The following is a 25355-nucleotide window of genomic DNA, read 5'->3' as shown; positions in this document are numbered from 1 at the left end:
CCTCCCTGAGGATTGATGGAGTCATGAAAACGTGCGTTTGGACGAGAAGCTAATGAAGGAAAATTTGACTGGCAACAGAGCGCCTACCTTACCAATTCTTAAATAAAGGGAAGGTAATGAATGGCAGAGCAGCACTGCACTTTCTTCATAGCCTTGCATTGCACACGCTGTTGCCAGGGCTGGCTGAGCTGAGCCAGTGCCTATTTCAAAAGTATGCATGAGTTCCTAGTGCCCAAACCAGAGTTACACCGTACATATGTGCGTTTTGAACCCTCATTTCCTGATTGCACAATTTACAATTGAAACAGTAGACTGTTCCATCTTCAGTTTTAGAAACAAAATGCAATGCTGTGCATCTCTCACCAGCCTAACGAGGATGCTCTCCAATAAATCGGACTTGCAGAGGGGGGCGCTGTTGCGCACGACTAAGATGGCCGCCTAGTCCTGGTGCTCCGGCTCGCATGAATCCGTCTTCACACATATCCTCCTGCAGGGCCGCCCACAGAGTGAGGAAAATGCAGCGCTGAGTGGCGTTTGATTGCGGGCACAGGCTGTGCAATTTTGAGGCTGCTGCGACAGACTACACCGGAGTGGGGCCGTCCAGAAGATCCTGCGGGTCGTGGCTGGGATGTGAGCCACCCACGACACGAGCTCCGGGAGACTCTCCCTCTGAGCTGCTGGGGGAGGGGCCGAGACACACTGTGGCCCACGATCTGGCTGATTCCTGCGGAGAGGGCTAGACGCTCCTGCCCAGGGTTGGACTGGGAGCATCTGCCCATCGGCCACTGGCCGATGACCTTTGGAACCTGGGGCCAGTTTTTTCCTGAGGTGGGCCGTTTTTTTTTTTAATTGTGTTTTTTTTTTTTATTGTGTTTATACAGGTCGGCGCTGCACGTCCCAAGCTTAGATGGGCCTTTTCTTTTATCACAGTGCGGCCCGAGCAGCCAGCTTGCCTCGAACGCAGGGCCCGAAAAGGAAACAGACACGCTGTCAATCACTGGCGACACTGACACTGTCTATTTGTAAGTTGCTTTCAACTTTGCAGGTGCCAACAACAAATTGTTGTTGTACTTGCAAATTTGAAAGAAACTTTGGTGTCGGAGTGCCCTTGGGCCGGGGAAATTGCCAGGCAGCACTGTCTGCAGCCTTCAGCCAGCCAATGAAATTTGGAGGGAGCCTCCAGGGAGGAATCCGCACCGGGAGTGGAGCAGGAGACTGAGAGGTCAGGTGGGTCAATCAACAAGCCTGGCAGTCACAAGTGGGGGTGGTGGTCGGTGGTTGGGCTGGGCCTGGGGACCTTGGCATTTCATTTTAATTTGGGAGAGGCTCTCACACACACACACACACACACACAGGGGCAGTGCATTTCTCACACACAAAGTCCCATCACCCCCAAATTCGTGTCGGGGTGATTAACAGAGCATTTCCACAACAGTATACATTTTTAAATCACGGGATAAGCTGTCATGGCACGGCAGCCTCCAGCAGTGTCATGGGGATATGAAGTGATATGGAGCCCCAGAAGCTGAAGCGGCCACGTGAGAAGATTTGAGGAAGGAGGTTAGAGGAAGTGTTGGCGACAATGACGAGGAAGCACTGAGCAAGCCTTAAAGCACGCACAAGGTAAGGTGCAGAAAGTGATCTCACTCGCGTTATGTGGTCATTTATGTGAAATCTGTGCTCACATTCACATGTGTTCTGCATTTAAGAGTACCCTCTTGTTTTTGAAAACACGTGCACATTTATGTAGACAATGCAGGGAATTAATACTCAGAATCCCGAGAAAGGGGTTAGTTGAGCTTTGTAACCTCTTGCAAAGGCTGGCGAGCTGCTCATGGTTATTGCGATTAATACCCGACTCAATGGAGGGCAAGGCAGCAGGTGCAACACTGGACACATCCCTAATCAGCTGACCCCCCATTCGTGCCTGGGAGTGTGGCAATGTGTATCCCACAACCCTATGGTTATTTAACCCAAGAAATGAACTTGTTCCCAATAACCACGGAATTACGAGTATTGTTAATGAATTCTCAGAAATCGATGTATACAAATAATCGCTGAAATTAAATCACATTTTTAGTCTAAATACAACACAGACACACAATGCCTTTATCTCCAGGGCTTTCATTTATTTCCAATATAAAACACACACACACACACAAATTACACAAGCCCCACACACGCAATTGTTGTAGCGCCACACCAGGGCACCCCGCTTCCCTCTTTTTGGGTTTGCTGTAAAAGGCCAACACAATGTACACGTCGTCTGACAGTTTGTGCCATTAAAATTAAAATCACCATGAAATCGTTGTGAATAACCACGAAAAAAATCGATGAGATGTATACAAGGCCAAAACACAGTGTTAATCCCTCCTGCAGTTTTATAGTGATTGTGTTACAAGCACAACACGCACTTACCCTGTACACACACATGCTATTGATAGGGACATTTCTAGACAATATAGCGCCTAAAGTGACATTGTAGCATGTGTCCCCATACCGCAAACCTGCACTTCAACCATGCCCCAATGACATAAAATCACTGAACTATAAACAAAAGATATTTTATTGAATATATTATTGAATCATTTAACAGTAATAAGCAAACATTACAAAGTTGACTAACTATTTAAAAAAAAATAACTTCCATTATCATATATGCATTGGCTGGGATTTCTTTTGATAATGTATGTACACTGCACACGCAATCACTTCTAGAGACTCACAATTTTTATCAGACAGAATTTTAAGCACAGTGAGATTACATGACTCGGCCAGGATCACACCATGTTATTAAGCGGTGGGGCTCGAATTTGAGTCCATTCTGCAATGTAAGCAGTAAAAGGAAATTCAGTAATGTTGTCTTGGCATGAGTAATAAACTTCGATCGCTGGAGCAGAAAATTATTATTGCATCATGTGGGTGAATATTCATAAAAAGATGTGTCTGATTCATTATATTTTTTACAGTGTCTGCTCTGCTTCAGCCCCCTCGCCCCCACCCTCGTTGATAGTTTATGGCCATTTTCTGTTTTATGTAGTGACACGTTGCTATATATTCTGCCACTTTTGCTACTGTCGCACTATTTTCACCCATCATCATCTTTTATTTTTGGGAAGTTTGTGAGCTTCTTTTCAATGTCTCCAAATTAGCGCCTCCTCGTGTCTCGAAGACACTTGACAACATATCTTCTCATCCACAGTTAGTACAGATAAGTGTTAATGTTTGGCTTTCCATGACAAAATAATGTGTTATACATGTGACTTTAAGAGTATGCAGATAACATAATAAACCAACCTGGCAAAATATTAATCGTTATTGGAAAAATGGTCAGCAGGTACACAATCCACCAAGCATTAAAGTAATGTGACCGTAAGCAAATCTCGTTCAGGTTTTACAGCTGTTCTGTGGAGACTTCACGACGCACAGCAAATGGTAGTCATCGTTTAACACAGCAGCTAGCTCCTCATGCACCTTTCCCATTCTTAGTCAATCATCATTAAGGAAATCCCACTAACAATAGATGCCCCCAATTACCCATTCATGGCTGTGTCTGCAGCCCTGTGCTGCAAATGTCGGTGTAAGTGTTCTGCTGGAACAAAGAGAGCGAAAAAAAGCTGTTGATAGACATTTTGCAGGCCAGTTTCTTTCTTTCTTTCTTCATGAAATGCAAAATGAATTAAAACAGACAACTGTAACAGAGGTCTTCCAGCTTGCGCTTGGAAGGTAGTCTCAGAGCGCTAGCTGGGTAGACAGCTGATCTTGTCCTCTGAAATCATTCGTACCCTGAGCAGCCAGTCCCGTCGTGCCTCCTCTCCTCCCGCCACTAAGAAACGGCCCTTGCTGTTGATATTTAAGAATCTGGTATTGTGACAGTTGCCCACAGATGTATAGCTGCCTCAGTGCTAATGTTTTTGCTCAAGTGGGGGCTCGGCAAACATGTTTATACTCAAGGGGTGGGCTCAGCACAAAAATGTTTGAATAGTCCTGCCTTCGAGAAAACCAACCACTGCAGCGCACCCAGGGCTGCGCGTGCATTTAGTAAAATGACCCTCCCGGCTGTGCTGGAGGGTTCCTATAGTGGTTTATGCAGGCTGTACCCGACCAGTCACGTTAGATCCAGTTGCTACCCCATTCCCTCGTGTGGACTCCCATCTGTACCTTTTATTATATTTATTTGTAGTCCATTAAGTCCCGCTACCTGTGTGCGCCCACCTATTGAAGTGTTCTAAAGGCTTCAAAACCGATGCATACCTCAGCGGGTCCTTTCACTTTCCAAGTGGACTCTGCAGATCACAGCGCTATTTGCAGAAGGGCTATTCTTTTCATGCAGTGGAAGAGTTTGCGCTAAGCAACCCAAAACCGGACTGAAGATCTCCCCCTCCCCAACCCCTCCTCCACGCTCCAATCAGTTCCAGTGCGCTCCAGTGAGATCTGGCGCTTTATAGGACGACCCCGGAGAAGATGGTGCACACAGCAGAAAAGTGAGGTGTACTGCCGCTGGGAGTAGAAGGTTGGCTCTGCTAAGGTGAACGGTCATTGGATGCCACCTGGATCTTGTAGGGCATTTCCTGCAGTTTCATTGGGAAAGGCAGCCTCACATTTTCACTTAAGCTCCCGCTCGCCACGTATTTATCTTTTACAGCTGTTTTCAAACATAAAAATGGGGTAGGATTTACAGAGAGTGAGGAAGGAAAGGAATATGGGGGAATGGGGAGAGAAGAAAAAGAATGAGGGTAGAAGGATGGGAGTAAAAAGTTGAGAGGAAAAGATGGTACAGAGACAGGAAGGAAACAATGTGAGAGAGGAAGGAAAGGAGAGGAAATATGCCCATGAAAGAAAGGGGAGGGAATGGAAGGGGAAGCAAGAAAAAAGGAAGAAACAAAAGAAAAAAGAAAGAAGAAAATCAAGAGGGAGGGAGGGATAAGGGAATGATGAATGATGGGAGGAAGAAGAAAGGAACTGCGTGCTCCTCCTAGCTTACTCCAGTAATATAGACCAGCAGGTTGAGCGCTTGCAGACGCTTTTGCAATCTATACATGATCTGCAAGTCGCAGGTTCAAATCCTGGCAAGGCCTACTCAGCCTTTCATTAATCCGTGGATCATAAATGAGTACCAAACTCATTTGGGAATATTTGTTTGTAAATATGTTCTATTTAGCTACTTGATGAGGATGTCTTTTTACAAAAAAAAAAAGAACAAAAAGAAGGTAAACACTCGTTTTCTCATGAGTTTACACATAACATTACATGCAACAAACACCATGAACCCTCCATATGCAGTATTTTCTGTAAAGTCGTGAATTGACCCAGTTCACGGATGATGGTTTAAGGGCCACTTTTTTTGAGGCGAGGGGTGGGCCACTTTTTTTGAGGCGAGGGGTGGGCCACTTTTTTTGAGGCGAGGGGTGGGCCACTTTTTTTGAGGCGAGGGGTGGGCCACTTTTTTTTGGGTGTCCGGCCCTATTTCTTGTCCCAGTCCGACCCTGCTCCTGCCTTCGGATTGCTGGTACGCCTGGGCCCCCGGAGACCTGAGTGAGCGGCGAGACCATCAGATAGCCCGTCCTGTTCCTGGAGGCACTTTACGGGTGCGGTGCGCCTTCGGCGGCCCCGTCGGCGGCCGAGTGGAGTGGAGGCGGGCCTCTGGACCGCGGGTGCGGTGGTCCGACGCACGCCGCGACTGCTGGCCCTGCTGTGTGTCCTTGCCACTGACTACTGGAGCACAAGTAAGCGGACTAAGGGCGGCACACGTGGCTGGGGACATATATAACGAAATCAGGCCACGGAAAGGGAATCTTTGATTATATGTTGCCTCTGTTGGGTACCCTACCAGCGGCAGTTGGAGGTGGCGGCTGGGGGCGCAGTGCAGAGGTGGTGCCCCGTACCTAATCCTTCAGGGACACATTGTGGCGCGGACGGACGCCCCGCACAGACGACATAGCTCTCAGCCATCTCGGCGTGATCAGCGCCGCACCCCGCCAGTGTCTGCACTCTGCGGCGTGTGCCTGGAGCACGAGGTTTGGGGCAACCCTCATACAGCCGGCAGGGGACCCCCGACGGCTGCACTGGTCCACGTGGGCGCCCTCTGGCTTGGGCTGGGGTGCCACTCGTGACACGCCATTGAAATCCGTACGAGGCGGCATCACGCAAGACACCGGTCACCCTGGGCCTAACGTCCTGTACTGCGGAGCCCACCAAAATATAGCTGAAATTCGACATCGACATAACCCCTGCGCCCTCTTCACACTTGGACTGCACAAGACACCTCCCAGTGCTCCTTGAGTATACCCTAAGCCCTCGGGCTGTGCTACAGAGTCACTTGGCAGTAGGGTCCATCCTCACTATAAGCCCTGCATAGAGGAATCCAAAAGACTGATACCAGTGTGGTGAGATACGTGGGAGGACACAGGCCACTCGACTCGCCATATGTGCCGCCACGAGCAGAAGGGAGTGCGCTTAAAAAAAACAGGCCCAATGGACTCGTACGTCAGTACTCAAACTAGTGGATCTACTGCGCCTCTGCCGAAGCTAACGGATAGTCAGTCAGAACTCCCGATGTATGAGAGGGTGGACCGACTGATGACAATGGTTCAAAATGGCTTCCTGGTGGTGAACACCAAATTAGACGATATTGGGGCAACAATTAGCTCCGTGAAGGCGAGGTGGACAAAGAAAGCACACGTATCACTGAGGCCGAAAATAGGATTTGCATTAATGAAGAGTCGATAATACAGCATGGCCGTGACATTGCTCAGCTAAAGGGTGACCTCCGAAAAACCATAGATAAGTGTGAGGACCTCGAATCTCGTTCCCGGAGGAACGTCATCCGTCTGGTCGGGCCGGCTGAGACATTTGGTAGAGGTTCCATGGAACGCCAAGCGGAAGCCCTCCTGAAAGACCTCCTTGGCCCAGACTCCTTCTCTGACCACTTCCTTGTGGAACGTGCTCACCGCACGTTGGCACCTCCGCCTAAACCTGGTGCACCTCCTCGCACGATAATAGCCCGCCTCCTCAACTATAGGGACAGGGACTCTATCCTGCGGATTTCCAGGGAAAAGGGCACCCTGTTTCACGAGAATAACAGGATACACATATATCCGGATTTTTCTACTAATGTACAGACACTGCGAAGATCCTATGAACCTGTTAAGAAACAATTGAGTCTCCGTCAGGTTCCCTACTCGCTTGTCTTCCCGGCGAAAACGAGAATAGAACACGGGGGTCGGGCTCACTTTTTTGGCAATCCTACTGAAGCCATGTCATATGTTGAAGTCTCCATCCCGTCAACGGCCCGCGATCGGGCCATAAACCAGACTCTACCATCTCAGGGTGCGAGAGAGCCTGATGACCCCCCTGGTTGACCATTTTAGGTTCCGGCTGCGCCGATTATCGCTTTACTCCAGAGTGGGTGAGGCGGCCCTGATTGTTTTTAATTGTTGCAGTAGAGCCGTGATGGTTCCCAGGGATGGCGGCCGTGTGAGTGCAGCTCACACCCCAAGGAGTTTTCCTAGGTTATAGCTCAGGGGTTACATCATCTGGTTGGGGTCGATGATGCGGGTGGGGGCTGGGGGAGAGAGTGGGTTATGGTTGTGCCTGACGAAATACCAGGCCTGTTTGGGGAGTTATTGTTCCAAGCGGTTGTTAAGTTAAAACCAGAGAGCGGTTTTGCAGCAAGTCGTCTGTACCTCTTGCGACAGGGGCAAGGTTATGGACGGAGGACTATCAAAAGGTTCGAATACGACACAGGCTAATAGGGTCCTAAATATTAGGCTTCTCTCCTGGAATATTAGGGGGTTAAATAGCCCGGTTAAGGCAAGGAAGATCGCAGCGTATATCTCTCACCATAAACCTCACATCCTGCTTATACAAGAGACACATGCGCTTGGACAGGTCAACACCAAATTCTTGCCATGGTGGGGCCCCCATAGATATTATACATCATATTCAACAAAATCAAGGGGAGTGTTGACGCTTATACACCACAAACTTTGTTTCAAATATCACTCTAGCAAAATAGACTAGCATGGTAGAAAAGCCCTGGTGTGGGGGAAAATGGCGGGATCCCCAATAATTCTTGTCAACACATATGGACCTAATGTAGACGACCCACAGTTCTATTGCACAATACTTGATATGCTGTCAACGTCGGGGGAGGCACAAATAATCTGGGGCGGTGACTTTAACATGATTTTGGATCAATCCCTAGATCGTTCCTCGACCACTCCCAGAACCCCCTCCAAAGCTGCACTGGCTGTGAAACAGTTAATGGAACAGATGGGCATGATAGACACTTGGCGTACACTACACCCACGTGAGATGAAATCTACATTCTATTCGTCAGTACACGATTCCCACTCGCGTATAGACTATTGGCTCGTTAGTCACTCCCTGACTGGGTCGGTCTCTAGTTGTGAAATACATCCCCGTACCCTTTCAGACCACGCACCGGTAACACTTGACATTAATTTAAGTGACGTCTCCCCACCAGCGAGAAGGTGGAGAATGCCCCCGACGATCCTTCGGGACCCTAATATCTGTGAATCACTACATATTGAGATCGCAGAATTTTTGGAAGTAAATGAGGGTTCGGTCACCACTTATGCCACCCTATGGGACGCATTTAAGGCCTGGGTTCGGGGAGTTATTCTTGCTAAGTCCACTGGTATGTTGAAATCGGTAAGAAGTGATCTGGGTGTTGTCGAAGCCAAAATAAACTTGTTACAAACCGAATATAGTATTACACAGGATAGGGGAACCCTGCTGCAAATACACACTACCCTAAAAGAATTTCACGAACTGGCTAATAGAGAAATCCTGTACATGGCCGCTCCGGCCAAAGCCCGACGGTATGGGGAGAGCAACAAGGCCGGGAAGTACCTGGCCAATATGCTTAGAACTGATAGACATCACAACCCGATCCCAAGCATACAAACGCCGGCAGGGGTAACGGTCAATAGAGACCAGGACATTAACTCCGCTTTTACTGAGTTCTACTCCTCCCTATACTCTAATCAGGATAAAAAAAATAAAGAGGACACGTTCTGATATTTAGACAATCTTGACGTGCCTACATTAACCACTGGGACCCACGAGATACTAGACAGGCCTATCACTGTCGAAGAGATCACGGTAGCCATCAAATCCTTATCAAGTGGCCGTGCACCTGGCTCTGACGGCCTAAGTGCGGAACTGTATAAAGAATTCTGTGACGAATCGGCCCCGCTACTGTTAAAGGTGTGGGATGAGGCGATGAGCCACGGGGTTCTTCCGGAGTCGATGCGTGAGGCGATCATTACTGTCCTTTTGAAACCCTGTGGGCTGCCACATGATATGGCGTCCTATAGACCCCTGTCCTTGATAAATACTGATGCGAAAATTTTCGCTAAAGTATTGGCCACCAGACTCCTGCCATATATGCCGATACTGGTCCACCCGGACCAAGCTGGCTTCATACCAGCCCGATCCACAGCTCTTAACTTGCGACGACTATTTAATGTAATGGCGCAAATAGACCCAGAGGCCAAGGCACCCGTGGTAGCATTAGATGCCGAGAAGGCTTTCGATTCCCTATCCTGGATGTATCTCTTCCAGGTGCTAGAGCGGTTCGGTTTCAGTCAGTATTACATCAAGTGTGTGCGGCTACTGTACATGCTGCCGACTGCCAGGGTCTAAACCAACACCACCCTATCCCCAACATTCCACCTTCACAGGGGGACCAGGCAGGGCTGTCCCTTTTCACCTATAATTTTTACGCTTACCATAGAGCCAATGGCGGAATACATACGTCAGAACCACTCACACAGAGGTCTCAGAATGACTGGGCCTCCCCAGATTATTTTGCTGTACGCGGATGACACCCTACTTTACGTCCGTGACCCGGGGGAGAATATACCACACATCATGGCAGACATACATGAATTTTCAGAATACTCGGGATATAGGATCAACATACCAAAGTCCGAAATATTTCCCCTGACTAGTGGTACGGGTGACCTTGCTGGGATTGAGGGGTTCAGGCCCGCTCCCACTACGGTTCTCTACCTGGGGATCGTGATTACTAGAGACAAACAACTATTGTACACACATAACCATGGGGAGCTGTTGCCGAGCCTTACGACCAGGTTCCAGTTATGGGCCAACCTTCCACTGTCCCTGTACGGCAGAGTGGCGCTACTCAAGATGGGCATCCTCCCTAAACTACTATATTATTTCAATAATATTCCGATCTGGCCTGGTAGACCTTTTTTTTTCAAAGCTCAAGTCACTCGCCTCCTCGTTTATTTGGAATGGGAAGACAGCCAGGATGGGATGGGATAAGATGGTTGAGCCCTTTGCACAGGGTGGTATCTGTGCACCAAACTTTGAGTTATATTACTTGTGTGCGCAAGCACAATTTGCGAAACATTGGTTTAACACTGAGGACACGGCCCCACACATATTGATTGAGAAACACTCTGTCCGTCCCAATGACATACGCTCATTCCTCCATAACCCTAGGTATGGGGACATCTGCCCTTTTGACCCGGTTCACACGACCACTCACGCTTGGGCCAGGTTGTATAAGAGAATGGCTCTAGACTCCCCCTACGATCCGGAAGTCCCTCTGTGGAAATTCTCCGGTATTTCCCCCATCTTTGATCAGGCCCTTCAACGATCCTGGGACCCCAATGGGCTTTTCACGTTAGGGGACATGTTCCCAGAGGGCAAGTTTGGTGACCTCACAGATTTCATTGAAGTAGTGACGGGTGATCAGCTTAAACGTTTCCAATATCATCGAATGAGAGCTGCATTTGCAGCAAGATGGCCGACATTTCCGCTGGAACCCCGAATGCATGAATGCATCAGGGCAATGGTGTCCACGAGTAGCCATGGCAAGGGGGTCTCGATGCTGTACTCTCTAGTGCAAACCCACTCCCCCTCACGTAACACGATGAAAGAGATTTGGGAACGGGATGTGGGTACCCAGATAGATGATACCCGCTGGGCCCGCTACTGTCAGCTTACCCGATCTGTTTCTATGATTCTGGGCTCCGATTAATTCAATTTAAAGTGTTGAACCAACTCCACTATTCCCCTGCCAGAATGGCTAAGTTCGTGGACAACTGCACAGGTGCCTGCCCCAAATGCAATGCCCCGGATGCGGGGCCTTATCATATGTATTGGTCGTGCCCACTGATTGCGGAATTTTGGGGGGGAGGTCGCAGAGCTGCTTGAAGACATAGCAGCTATCCCGGCGACTCTGTCTCCTCTGAAATACTTATTTGGTGACATTGGTAAAGTGAAGGAGACCACAAGACGTTTGTCTAATATTTCATGTATTGTTGCCAAGCGTTGTATTCTTAAATGTTGGAAATCTGCAGCCGCCCAGACCTGGGCCAATTTTCTAAAAGATCTATGTATGGTAGACGACGATGAGGAACTCTTTGTAATGTCGGTCCCGTTTTCTTGCCGCACTAAAGACATTTGGACACTGTTACGCCTTTACCTGTGCGATTTGAGCTCCGATGCGGAAGCTATGCCCGCATCCTCACCATGAAGCTCACTGTTTTATTTTCTCTTTACACTTTCCGCTCCCTCACCCGGTGCTTAACCCTATATATGCTGTAAGCGTTTCAACTGTGATATGATATCTATTTGCTCTGTCGTGCTGTAAACCTGCTCTCTTAATAAAAAGATGTTTAAAAAAAGAACATCGGACTTGCACAGCACCAACTCACATGATAAAGCAAGCTGACAATGTATAAGAAATCTTAATAGAAGCATCTTTGCAAAAACAAACATTAACATCTTCAGAAAAAAGAAAGGAACTGCGTGAGCCCCACGAGGTTTAAAACATCTGCAGTGCTCTTCAGTTTACCTACAGATTTCAGTAATAGTCGCACAACTTACTGTGCTACCTAATATTCAAACACTAGGGGAACGCACACTGAAAGAGCAGATGTGTACAGCAATAGCTTTCATGTCACATCCTGGATGGAGCAGTCACTCAGGGCATCCAGTGTCTGTTTAAGCAGTGTCCAGGCAGCAGCTGGGCATCCAGGCACGTGACAGGGCAGTACCCTTTCTCTTCCTGAGGGTGCCGGCTAGGGACCCTGTAAAATGTATGCCTTCCATAGCCTTCTGTTCCCCTGCTGCTTATACACTGAAGTCTCTCTGACCACAGGAAAGAGATTTATGATACAGATATGTTTGATCATCGGCTTCAGTTTGCCCTTCTGCATCTGTATACCGAAGGACTGGACACACTGCTCACTGGGGCGCAAGAGGGGGCCAGACATTATGAAACAAGGGCCACGGCCCCATCTGGCTCCTCCATAGAGACGCCACTGGCCAGAATTACAGATATGGGCTTTTTTTGCCAAGTTGGGGAAACATGGCCCCGGGGATGTTTTTGTGTTGAGTGGGAATGTATTGGTTTTCTGTTATGTGGCGGTGGGGAGGCGGGATGCCAGTTATGGGCCTTTTGTTGTGTGGAGTCAGGAAGCGAGGTATGGGTCTCGTGTTGTGGAGGTTGGGAAGACAAGATGCTAGGTGTTTTGCGGGGTGTCGTCTTTTGCCCGTGTTTTGCGGGTGTCGGGGACAGGACACCAGATATGAGTCTTGTGTTCTGGGGGACAGGATGGCAGGTTTGGGTCTTGTTTTGTGGAGTGTGGGGCAGCAAGATGGCCTTATGAGTGTTGTGGATGGGGGAGGTAGGACAACACATATGGGTCTTGTATTGTGGGTGACAGGTGTGGACTTTGTTGGGTATGGGGAAGCAAGATGCCAGGTATGGGTGTTTTGGGTGGGTCGGGAGGCGAGACACCGGGCATGGGTCTTGTGCTCCGGGGGACTTGTTGCCAGGTATGGGTCTTGTTTTGGGGGGTTTAGGGTTGAAAGACATCATATAAGAGTGCTGTAGGAGGCTGGGGAGGGAAGACACCAGGTATGGGTCTTGTGTTATGGAGTTTGGGGAGTCAAGGAAACAGTATGTGTTTTGTGTTGGGGAGGCAGGATGCAAGGCTCTTGTGCTGTGTGATGAATAGGATTCTGCCTCGCACGAGTACAAGAATGAGTAGGGATAAAATTGCTCACAGACCCCTCATGATTCTACAATCCAAAACACAATTCAATCGTAAAGGTAAAACAGGGACAATGAAGAGATTTACCTCCTTCACCTTTTATGGTATTGCGGACCAAGGGAAGTGTAGAGGAGTAACTGTATACTTCTACAGGAGACCCTGCCCCCCATTCCTCCTATATGTTGGAGGCATGAGACTGTTCTGTGTTTGACAGCAGCCGCTGTGCCAATACCGCAGCGTGTGTTCGAAAGAAGAAACCCATTGAGACAACTTTACCGAATCTATCCCCGAAGTGATGACAACCTAAGGGAGGAACTCCCAAAAGGAATAGGAGAAAGAGCAAAGAAAAGAAGCTAGTGACGTCATAACAAGTATGCACGACGTCCCAAGATACTGACTGAAGAGGATGTATAGATCCCAAAGAAACTAATGACAAAGTAAAGAATCAAGTGAACCTTTAAATACAAAAAAGAAGATTACACATGCAAAAGGTGCTGCAGAAAATCAACCTATCAATAAATGTACAGGCGCTGAAATGCAAAGTAAACTAAGTCATCATAGAAGCTGGCTATATTTAGTGAATAGAATGCAAGCGAAGCCGCCACTGTATTGAAGCTGGACATCGGTATCATGAATTTATTTTAGTAAGCCAGGACCCATGAAGAAGGTTGCAGTAAGAATAAGCCGAATAAGTGAAGCTGCACGGCAAGGTTGTTTGGCCTGAAGTCAAGACTGAAGCAGCCAAGGTCAGCTATTTATTCTGGAAAGGAGTGAACGTGCAAAGGATGAATAATCTCTTGTTAAGGTGCAAAGAAAGAACACCAAGAGTGCCGAGTTGTATTAATTTAGAGCATTTTAAGCCTGAAAAATGGCCCAAATCGTGGTCTCCTGTCACGTGAGCCAAGGATGAAAATAGAGTTCAAACCTGGGGTCCCAGACATGATAGTGAGTGCTCTCACTCCTGTGCATTCTCAAAGACAAGGATACTTTGCAAGGCCAAGTACAAGGACAATCTTCATGGCAGAAGACATGGACGATGAGAGATGCTGGGCTAACTGAGTGGGGAGGTAGTGGCATGCCCACGGCTGGGGCCTCCCTCTGGAACAGCCTCCCTGCCACTTTGAAACTTGAGAACCATCTCTGGTTCCGGAAGCACCTCGAGCCCTTCCTCTTTACTTCTGACTTCACTCTTCCTCTCCCCTGCTGATCTGTCTGCTTCCTCACCATGCACCTGGTTACCCTCTGATTTCGGGCCCAGGTCCCTGCCCACCCAGTCACACACCCGCACTGCTTCCTGGCAACCCTTGTACTTAGGTCTGTATCTGTAACCCTACAGTCCCCTTACCTGCACCTATCAGACACCCCTTGTATGTTCTTTAAAGCTTGTACTTGCCACCTTGCTGGCTGCACTACCCGTTGTTGTTGTTATCCCTTGCTCAGCACTTTCCACTTCTCCCCTCTCCAATTCACATTCCCCCCTTCCCTCTCCCCTGCACTTGCGTGTTCTCAATGTCACTGGGCCTAGTAAGATCGTTGTTTTGTCCTCCCTTGTTCCCCTCCCTTTCCTCATCGCACTCTGAAACACTTGTGTATGAGCATGATACAAATAGAATATCATATCATGCCCCATCTCCTTGCACCTGGGTCTGGTCTTACTTGCTGCTAAATGAAACAAATGTACCAGACAGGGCACAAGCGTGCCAACCGATTATATTAGTTCATATAATGAAGGACCTTATAGTTTGAAGACCAATGAGAAACTGTGTATCTAATGTTTCTGAATATGACATGTGTTAGAGGGAGGCAGATGTTGTCGACCTGATAGCGGACAGCCAATCAAAATCCTGGCTCCTATAGAAAGGTATACTTAGATGTTTCCCTTAGCCAATCTGAACCCTTGATAGGTTTTTCACTATTGCCCATAGTATGATGTCACCTCTGACGTATTTGTGGTATAAATACCATGTTTTGTGTTAAGATCACTGAGAAACTGAGCATACGTCAGTTGATGTTTGTTGTAAACGCCCCGTTTTAGATAATTGTTAATAAAACAGTACTTTGCCATCTTCCTGAGTTGGTCTATTATTTGGACTCAGAATTATTCTGTATGATCCCATCCATTACATATGCACATTCCTAAAGGACCCCAAGCTCAGAAAGCTATGCTCTCAGGAAGGGTGTGAAGGCGAACCACTAGTGACCAAAACAATGCAATATCAGTCCAAAATAAAGGGGATGTCCAATCAAAGTTCTATCAAAATAATATCACTTTAATAAAACACATCATCTGCAAGTAGAATGCAAAATAGATTATTATACAAAACCCCAACCCGAAGGAAAGAACAGAAGAGATGTGACAGACTGGAGAAAGTAGCACTCTGAGTGTATTTCCAGAGGTGGTAGGTCAGGTACTACTATAAAACGGATATTGGGTTGAAAACAGGAGCGATCGTGACTTAACCAGTTCCTAGGGTCGTTGTGAACCGTGGGGGCAGTTCAGTGTCACAGTACCTTGATTCAGTTGTTGGTGCGCTGATGCATCAGACCCGGATTCGAATGCTGATGTGAGCTGATCAGGCTCAGTCAGGCACATAGGATCATGGTGGCCCTGGCAGGAAGCAGGTGTTGTGTAGAGGCGAATTTGGGTGCTCAGTGCAGTACAACGGCAGTAGCGGTTTAAATTATGCGGGTCAGGGCATTCCCAACAATGCTTCACAGCTGGCAAGCGGAGTCTGGCTTTGGCGGCTGGGAGAGGTCGGCATGTGACGCTCCAGTGGTTGGAGTCGGCGGATGCCAGACATTGAAGTGGTGATCAAGGGTGCGTCTAGGTGCAATCAATGAGGCACCAGTTCTTTGGCTAGCTGGGTCGAGCCCTGGTTGTAACCCCCGTTTAGAGTCGGCAAGTGACCCTCCAGAGATTCGGTTCAAGTTCTGGTGTTGAGCAGACGTTTTGTGCCCTGCCGATGACGTGCTTCTCTAGGACACGATACAGTGTTGAGCTGGTTTAGATGCAGTGCAATAGTTCGGCTGGTTGGAGGAACGCAGATACCAACACCAGCGCCTTCCATATTGTTCAGGATGCAGGGAACTGTGAGCTACCAGTTTGGTGTGAGAAAACAGGGAGCTTTGGCTTTTCTGGCCCTCTGTTTGCCTTTGCAGAGGACTAGAGGACCGGATACTCCAGTTCAGGGTCTGCTTTTCTGGCACAGGAGATCTGTTGCAGAATGTTGGGTCCTGGTCCACAGCACTGGTCACTCTGGATGTTCCCTGGTTGTGGTTAGGGGAAAGATCGTCCTTCTGTCTTGGACAGCTCCTCTTCACCTCCGGTGGAGGGCTTAGGACAGTGCACTGTCCCAAAGGAAGCCCAGGTGAGAATGTTCAGAATGTCTCTTCTATCTTAAAGAATCCTTGAGGAACTGAGGGAATTCTGCTGAAGGGGTTCAAAACCCCTTTCTATTAAGGCACAAGTCCACTGATGATTGGTCTAAAGCTAGCCTGCTTTAGGGGACCAATCCCTGCTCCTGGCTGGAGTGGACTTCACCCTGTTTATGTCACACCCAAAGTGCTTTGCTTCAGAGGTTGTGGAGGAGACAGGAAAGGGAAAGGGAGACAGTGAGAAACAAGATGGTGGAAGGTTCCTTCCAGTGTCTAGTGTCCTACTCCCTACTCTACTCCTGCCCTCTTCCATCCTACTTCCAATAAAGACCTTTAGACATGCAGCACCCTAGTGTGAGGCGGCTACTCCTGAATGGGTCCTTTAATATCTGGGTTCAGGACACATGCTTGCTGCGTCGCTGCCTCTGGGGGAAGAGGTTACCAGCCCTCACAAAGAATCAAAGAGAGGCTGTTTCCTCTGGGTTTCTGCCCTGTCAGGTGGCAGTATTGGCCTGTCTGACCCCAATACACATTCCATTCCACAGCAGAGCTGACTCACAGGAGCTGACACATGTGCAATATCAATTTGGATGTGGTGGCCATGATCGTAGGTATTGCCATGCACCATGCCTAAACTTAGGCATAGCTTATTCATAGAGGTGACCCTGTTACCAGCATGGCATACTCATGATCATCGTACTTTGGGTACATAGGGCATATCTTAAATATCGCCCCTGTGCTACAGTGAATTTGCGGTCACTGCTGCAATTGAGTGGGCACCTTGTGACCTTTCAACCTGCTCTGCACCATGAGCGGAGTGGGTCCTGCGGGTCGGGCTACTGATGCAGAAGTGTACTATGCATTTGGCATGGAGTTGCGACAAAAGGGATCTGGTTAGTAGATTACAACTTTGGAGAAGGAATCACCTGCATCCTTTTATATACTAAAAATAAAAAAGCCAGGGCTTTGCACCCTTGCCAGGTGGCAATTCATCATGTGCTGTGGGATATGTGGAGGCAGCATGGCAGGTTTGGGTCTTGTTTTGTGGTGTGCTGGGCAGCAGGATGCCATGAATGAGTGCCGAAGGTGGTGGGGACACCACGTTTGGGTCTTGTGTTCTGGGGGACAGGTTTCCAGGCTTGAGTCTTGTTTTGGCTGGTTAGAGGAAGACGTTTTCCTTATATGAGTGCTGAAGGTGGTGGGCAGTGGGGAAACCAGGTATGGGTATTGTGTTCTGGGTGAAAGGTTGCTTGTTATGGATTATAGGGAGTACAGGTAACGTATGTGTTTTCTATTCTGGGAGGCAGTATGCCAGGCTCTTGTGGTGTGGGGCAAGTTGAGGCAGGACATCAGGTATGGGTCTTCTTTTGTGGGGTTTGGTGGCACATAAAATGATTGTAGATGATGGGGAGGGAGGACAACACATATGGGTCTTGTGTTCTGGGGGCTAGGTTGTCGGGTTTGGGTCTTGTGTTGGGCATGTTGTGTGGGAGGACACCAAGTATGGGTCTTGTTTTCTGGGGGTGAGGGGCAGCAGGATGCCACCCATCTATCAGTGTTGTGAATGGTAGAGAGGCAGGACACCAGGTACAGGTCTTGTGTTCTGGGGACAGGTTGCCAGGTTAGGGTCTTTTTTGTGGGGTGAGTGTATCAGTGTTGTGAATGGAAACCTGGCAGGACACCAGGTACAGGTCCTGTGTTCTGGACACAGGTTTCCAGGTTTGGGTCATGTTTTGTGGGGTGAGGGCAAGCAGGATGCCATCCATGTATCGGTATTGTGAGTGGTAGGGAGGCAGGACACCAGGTATTAGTCATGTGTTCTGGGGGACAGGTTGCCAGGTTTGGGTGTTGTTTTGGCGGTGTTGGGAGGGAGGACACAAGGTATGGGTCTTGTGTTCTGGGGCCAGGTTGCAGGTATGGGTCTTGTGTTCTGCTGCCAGTTTGCCAGTTTTGGGTCTTGTTTTGTAGAATAAGGGACAGCAGGACGCTATCCATGTATGGGTGTTGTGAGTGGTAGGGAGACAGAACACCAGATATGGGTCTTGTGTTCTGGATGACAGGTTGCAGGTTTGGGGGTTGTTTTGGGGATGTCGGGAGGGAGGACATACGGTATGGTTCTTGTGTACTGGGGCCAGGTTTCCAGGTATGGGTCTTGGGTTCTGGTGCCAGTTTGCCAGGTTTGGGTCTTGTTTTGTGGGGTGAGGGGCAGCAGGACGCCATCCATGTATGGGTGGGTGTTGTGAGTGGTAGGGAGGCAGGACACCAAGTATGGGTCTTGTGTTCTGCAGGCCAGGTTGCCAGGCATGGGTCTTGTTTTGTGGTCTTGGGGCAGAAGGACGTCAAACATGAGTGTTGTGGGTGGTGGGGAGGAAGGGCGCCAGGTATGGGTCTTGTGTTCTGGACTACAGGGAGTCGGAGTAAAGGTGTGTGTTTTCAGCTGGGGAGGCAGGGTGCCAGGCTCTTGGGTCGTGGGGCATGTGGAGGCAGGATGACAGGAATATGTATTTTGCTGGCTTAGCTCATGTTCAGCTCTTAGAGACAAGCCGTACCCCTGGGCGTGGCCCTGGTGGTGGCGCTTAAATTGTTTGGTGGTATGCATCCTTGTTCCTGAAAACGAGGATAAGGGTGCTTTTTGTAGTGTAAAAGCAAAGGTTTGCCTCCTGAGGTGAAATCCTGATAAAGGGTTGTTTTTTTTTGGTGCATATTTCTTTGAAGTCTTATCTTTTATGACCGGGCTCGGGCAGCCACACGTGTGAAATGGAGAGTGCTAATGGCCCCTTTCTCTGACACGTCACAGCTCAGTGGGAAGCGGCCAGTGGCATTCCAAAGCCCCCCATCCTCAGTGTACTCCACAGTAAATTCCTGCCGCACATTCGCCTGATTTTTTCTAGCTGGTCTGTAACGTGTCTAAATGTCTTATACAGGTTAGAAAATGTCAAGCATCAGGGTGTTGTAATTATTTTACGGTCTCCTTGATTTAAAATCTTTAAAATGAATGTTGAAAGGGGGTGTTTTAAAAAAATGGAGACGAGCATGGGTACAACTTTAGACTGACAGTGCCACCACCAGGGGCATGGCTCAGCCCTACTTATGACTTCCCTGCCTCCCTAGAGCCACACAGAGATATCACTCAATCACACGCCCTGACATCATATTTATTCATTCACTCATCCTTTCCATGGCTATGGCTGTACCATATTCTTTAATCATCTTATGCATTTTACCTCACATTGGTTTGGTAGTTCACCTCCTTTATTTAATAACTCTCAATGCATATCCAAAGTGGAGTTGTGTCTTTGTACAGTCAGAGGAACTGAAGCATCCCACCTGCATTATCCAAGCAGTGCATGATGTATCTGCCACGTGTTTCCAGCTTTAGAGCACATTAATGGCCATATTATAAATGTGTAAAGTCCCAGATGTGATGATGTAAACACAGCTGGCAGAGGAAATGGACTTGCTTGATAATTTGCTTCTTCCACAGGACATTTGTAAAAGTCTCAAGTAGACAAAAGTATTTTTTTGTATATTGTTATTACATCGACAACATGGGCGGTCAATTATAATCAACGGGAACGCATACATTTGAGCTGGCATCCACAATTAGGAACATGTATGTAACTTTTCATGATCAGATACATTAATCATACTTGGAAGGAAGAGAGTCTGCTCCCAAGGAGGACTGCATTGGGCAAGAGGCTAATAAGGCTAGACAAGACTCAGCTGCCGACCGGGTGAGTGATGAGGCAATTCCAGTAGGTCTAGATGTTAGTGCTTTGTACATTAACCCAGATCAAAGAGGCTGTCCAATCTATGTGTTGTTTTTGCTAGAAAGCATGGATTTATTTTGGAAAGTGACTTTATGGTGGATAACTATGGGCCTCCTTACGACCTTTCCGAACCAGCAAATTACAAGTTTGCCTGGCGGGGCTGCTGCGCCTGACAGGTCTGACCCTGCCAGGCGCAATGGCCCTGGCGGGAAGATTCTTCACGGAAGCGCCGGCACCGTTGCCAACGGTGCCGGCGCTTCCGTCTCCACACTCCCATAGAGTCCGATAGGGGAGTTACGAAATCCGGCACCTGACTTCCCACACCGCCGGCACTTGTAATGTCCTGGTGGCACCGGGAAGTCAGGCGCCTGTAAAATGTTACAACGCTGACGGCAACCCACCGTTAGCACCGGCAGGGTTACCGCCGGACTCGTAATGAGGCCCTATGGATTGCTTTATTGTATTTGTGTTTCCGTTTCACTGTGTTAAATGTCCAAATGCTATCATTAGCAGATGCCTTATAAGTCACTGCAGTGAGGGCACCTTCCTGTCCCACGAAAGCGGGGAGAGAGGATGGAGTATGCTCAGGGATGCACAAACACTATCCCTGAGAAACCAACAAACCTACTGCACTGCTCCCTCAGAAAGAAAGATGCTAACAACTCAACCTTTCAAGGAAGCGTAAACCTGGAGGCAACTGTGGGATGTGGTGAATTGGTATAGCCACCTGGTCGGACCCTAACCATAGATCAGGGCTCTGCAACCTTTGCTCTGTACTTGTGTTGGACTACAACTCCCATCAGCCCTAACCAGCATTAGTCAAGGCTGAGGGTTCATAGTATCTACATTCCCCGAAGCAGAAATCCATGGTGTGCTCACATGCAGGTCTATCGATATCATTGTACAATGACCAAGGATACAGAGGGTTGGGTGTCACGTTCAACCCTCCGAGGCTCTGTATTCATGCTTCCTGCTGGGCACTGTCGACCTTGTAAGCCAGAGAACTCTGTGCATCGCATTCCTTACCTCAGCTCAAAGGTGCATAGTGGTACACCTGCATGAATGGATTTGCATGCTGAGGGCAATGGGGTGCTGAGATCCAGCCCAGCACCAATCATGATACTGGGGGTCAACAGTGAAGGCCCGGGGATCTATCAAATGACTAAGTCTACTGTGCAATTCTCCACGTAATCAACCAATGTATAGCTCCTGACAAGAACTCCAATGCTTTCCTGTGTTGATTGTAATTGGTTTATGGTATGGGACTGAGTCCGGCCCTATTCATTTGATTGGAGGACTGAGAATGGAACACTATGGCTACATAGGCAGCACCATGATGGGCCAAGTTCGGAGTACCCCAAATGCCGAATGGGGGTGTTTTGAAATGAGGGCAAGGCGGAGAACAGCACTCCCTCCCCCACATATTCACACCATTAAAAAGCACAATGTCATCATGTAATCACACTTTTGTTTCTGAAATGCTGCTAAAGACGGAATATGGCTCTTCTACTCGATCAGATACCCTTCATTATACAAATGCTTTCTATCCCATTGCCTTACTTTTACTTTCACGTTTGGCTGCACTTGTCTAAATTCGAGCGTTTTCTCTTTTGTTTCCAGAGCGCGGAGAGCACACCTGGGAAGCCTGGATCACCAGGGTCTCGGGGACCTCCAGGAAGACCGGTAGGATGACAGCCACACTTTCTATGTAACAAGTCCAAAGAATGCACATACTGTACACTGCCTCGTGTAAAGTGACAATTGGCCACCTCCCCTTCCAAAGGAAAGACATTTGGAAGAGTGAGAGACAATGTGAGACCCTGTTGCCCCCCCTGCCCCCCCTGCCCCCCTGCTTTCCAAAACCTGTCAATGGGCCAGGCATTTCCCAGAGGGCCTCAAAGCTCGTAGGTGTTTTTTTTTGGATAATTTTATTTGAACAATGCAAATCACATACAGTACTCAACCCTCCCACCAACCAATAACCCAGAATATACAAAAGGGGAGGAAGACGACACACAAAACCACACGCACACACAACTAACAACCCAAGCAGCCCACAACCCCAATCCTGTAGACACTCAGACTAACAGTATAGCTCATTGAAAGACACCCATTATTCAAGATATTTCTCAGTCGTATCCTGCCTAGAAAACAAAACCTTCTGCAAACTAGACAAAATCTGCAACTCGCACAGCCAGTTTGAATTGCTCTTCATTGGTTCAAGAGCACGGAGGTTGGGAACAGTGGAGCCGCCCTTCAGGGTCATGGGAGAGATGCACGAGTCTCTCACTTTCCAGACTCACGGCACACACGGGCATGTCCGCAAGGGATCTAAACCGGAGATCCTAGACGAGAGGAGCACAGGTAGCAGGCGAGGAGCAAAAAGAGACAACAAAAATGTTATGTTTCAAATATTGTAAGTTTGGGAAGAATGTGGACCCACCCAACCCACAATCTTTTTTAAATGTTCGCTAAAAAACATTTCGATATTTATAAATTCGTTAGTATCACAGTGAACCCCCACCTTCCCTCTTCACCTCTTAGCACCCATGTATTTACATATGCATCCTAAGAGCGAGATGCTGCATATAATAGGAAACGATGTCGTTTTATTGGAACCCAGTAAGAAAACAGTATCATCCTACGCCACCCTTTGTTTATCCTACTATGAAAAGCTGAATTGGGCACTCAAACAATCAGTTTATGCTAAATATGAGATTGTAAAAAGAGTTTATGAGTAAAGCAAAAAGCAAAGACTAGGAAGGCAATTTTTGTTGATTTAGTTTGCTACATAACCCTCAACACATAGGAGGAATTGCTGCCTATAAGTATCTTGCTCCTCAATCGTACTTGATAAAGTGTCCATGCCCTAAAGTGCATAGGTTCCGTCTTATGTTGCGTCTTAATCAATTACCAGTTAGAGCAACACATGGAACAAGGTGGAAAATTACTCCAGACCAACGTATGTGTCGGATATTTGAGATAGGATCAAATTTGGAAACTGTAAAAAATATATTGACCGCGTGTCCGAAACTGGAGGCTGTATATCGATGTTTGTACATTCAATATTGTCATCTGTTTAATTTCATTGCCACAAAGCATTTCTGGAATTATTGTTTGAACACCTCCTCACAAGCCATGATAATTGCTCTGTATAAGGTTTGGCAGACTGCGCTACCTTGTCTCAACGCTGATGTCCATACTTAGAGTTCACATGGATATTGTATCGAGATGTGGGTATGTGTTATTTTAATATAGCGTTGATGTTTCATTTTCTGAAACTAGCTTAGTAATTTTAATATGAGGTCAATGTCATGATGACTTTTGGCCTGTTTTTTAATTAGGACACTTATGGTACAAAGAGATGAGAATTTTGTATTCTGATTATTTGAACATGTACGTAAAAACAAAGAAAGCAGTTGATATTTTATTGTAGTATTTTGTTGTAAAAGTTATATTAACTGAAAACAACAATAAATAAATAATAAATAATGATATGCGTGTGCTAAGAGTGTGTTCAAAAAAAAAAAAACTTTTCTGTGCGGCCCTGGGCCACCTCGTGGTTCATAGAATCAGTTTTCAATGTTAATGACTGTGACATCATCAGCATAGAAAACAGACTCCGGAACCACGGCGCGGCGTAGGGCCATGCAGAAAAGGATTGTTTTAAAAAAAAAAACAATAGACACCATTAGCACCCGCGTAGGTAACTAAATGGGTGCTAATGGCGGAATTACCCTCGGCGGTGGGCGGACCATGTAGGTAACAGCACCGCCACCCGCATTTAGGGAACCTTGCTTCTCTGTGGCCCTTAACCTGGGGGCAGGCTGTTACCAATAGGGTCACCCTGCCATCTAGGGTAATATCGCCTCATTACTGCACTTCTCATAATGGGGGTTGTCACACTCCATGACATAGTATAGTTACCTCACTCTCCATGACCTCTCAGTGTACAGTAGATTTGAGATGGAGTGGTAGATGGTTGGGCCCTTGGGGTCTGCACTAGGTTTTTCAGAGTAGACAAGTGTTGTGAGTTTTAGGGGTATGGGGGCTGAGCCCTAAGGAAGACATGCGTTGAGGAGGCCAGGGATGCCACGGGCAAATGTTGAGAAACTGGCACTAGCCATGGCTCTCAGAGCAGTCTGGAGGCATGATCCTTCTTACAGCCTTGAGGATTTGTTGCAAGCTTGTCCAACTCCAGGCCTCAAGAGACGCATCCATGCTGGCTTTTCAGGATACCCCTCCTTAATATTCATGATATAAATGTGCATACAATGATTCTAAATGTATGCACATGTTTCCTCATGAATAATAATAAGGGATATCCTGAAGACCCGTCAGGATTCCAGCCCTCGCGGACTGGAGTTGGACAACCCGGTAGGTCGGCTTGAAGGTGTTTAGAGAGTCATCAAGTACTAACCAGACGAGCGACTATGCAGGGGTAGAGATGGAAGAGAAGTCGTTGACTGTAGACTCACAGATTTTCATTATTTACAATCCAATAGACCATTTTGTTTGTGGTATGTACTATAGAAATGGTATATACAACAGGAGCACAACTGATGCACTGAGGAGTATGGCATGCCATCTTTCACTTCAGCTTTTCCGCGGGGGGTTTAGGTGAATGGCTCACCCCTGTTATGTCATGTTTCCTGGTAGCTGTGGCGTAAGTGTCTTGTGTTGAAATCACGAGTCTGAATTCCACTCAGGGATTCATCCTTTAAGGATTGAACTATAACACACTAAGGATAAATTAAAAAAAATAAATAAATACATTTAAAGATTTAAAGATTACCAAATTGACGACCATTAAAATGGGTAAGCCGTACATGTTATGCAAAGAGTTAGACAATAGCATACCGTGCTGCCAAGCACTATATTAAAAATCAAGTTGTTATTAATATTGTAAAATGAATTAAAGGATTCAGCCCATATAATAATCTACTTTCTTATTTAGGGGCCAAAGGGAGAAGCAGGGAAGACACCGTTATCGGTATGTGTTACGAATCTATCTAGACTCAACAGATGTTATTTCCGGACTGGAATATTTGACCTCTATTTTTCCCTCCTTTTCTGCAGACATGCGATCTGATTGGATTTATACGCAGCAAATGCAGTAAGTACCTTGTGCACATTATAAGGCCAATTT

At 47.5% G+C, this 25355-nt stretch overlaps 1 protein-coding gene across 1 annotated transcript in view; it reads left to right on the top strand.

Annotated features, from left to right (window-relative positions):
• Nucleotides 1-25355, top strand: part of COL6A6 (collagen type VI alpha 6 chain) — an 858285-nt gene that overhangs the window by 736864 nt on the left and 96066 nt on the right. Inside the window, exons 30-32 of the mRNA XM_069646627.1 lie at nucleotides 21827-21889; nucleotides 25164-25199; nucleotides 25286-25322. Of these exons, the coding sequence (XP_069502728.1) occupies nucleotides 21827-21889; nucleotides 25164-25199; nucleotides 25286-25322 (136 nt within the window). The remainder of the gene's footprint in view (nucleotides 1-21826; nucleotides 21890-25163; nucleotides 25200-25285; nucleotides 25323-25355) is intronic.

Source organism: Ambystoma mexicanum, chromosome 2q, assembly GCF_040938575.1.
Source record: "Ambystoma mexicanum isolate Mex_15411 chromosome 2q, UKY_AmexF1_1, whole genome shotgun sequence".
NCBI classification, from domain to species: domain Eukaryota; kingdom Metazoa; phylum Chordata; class Amphibia; order Caudata; family Ambystomatidae; genus Ambystoma; species Ambystoma mexicanum.
The sequence above is the reverse complement of the archived record's forward strand: the minus strand, read 5'-3'. Positions and strand labels throughout refer to the sequence as shown.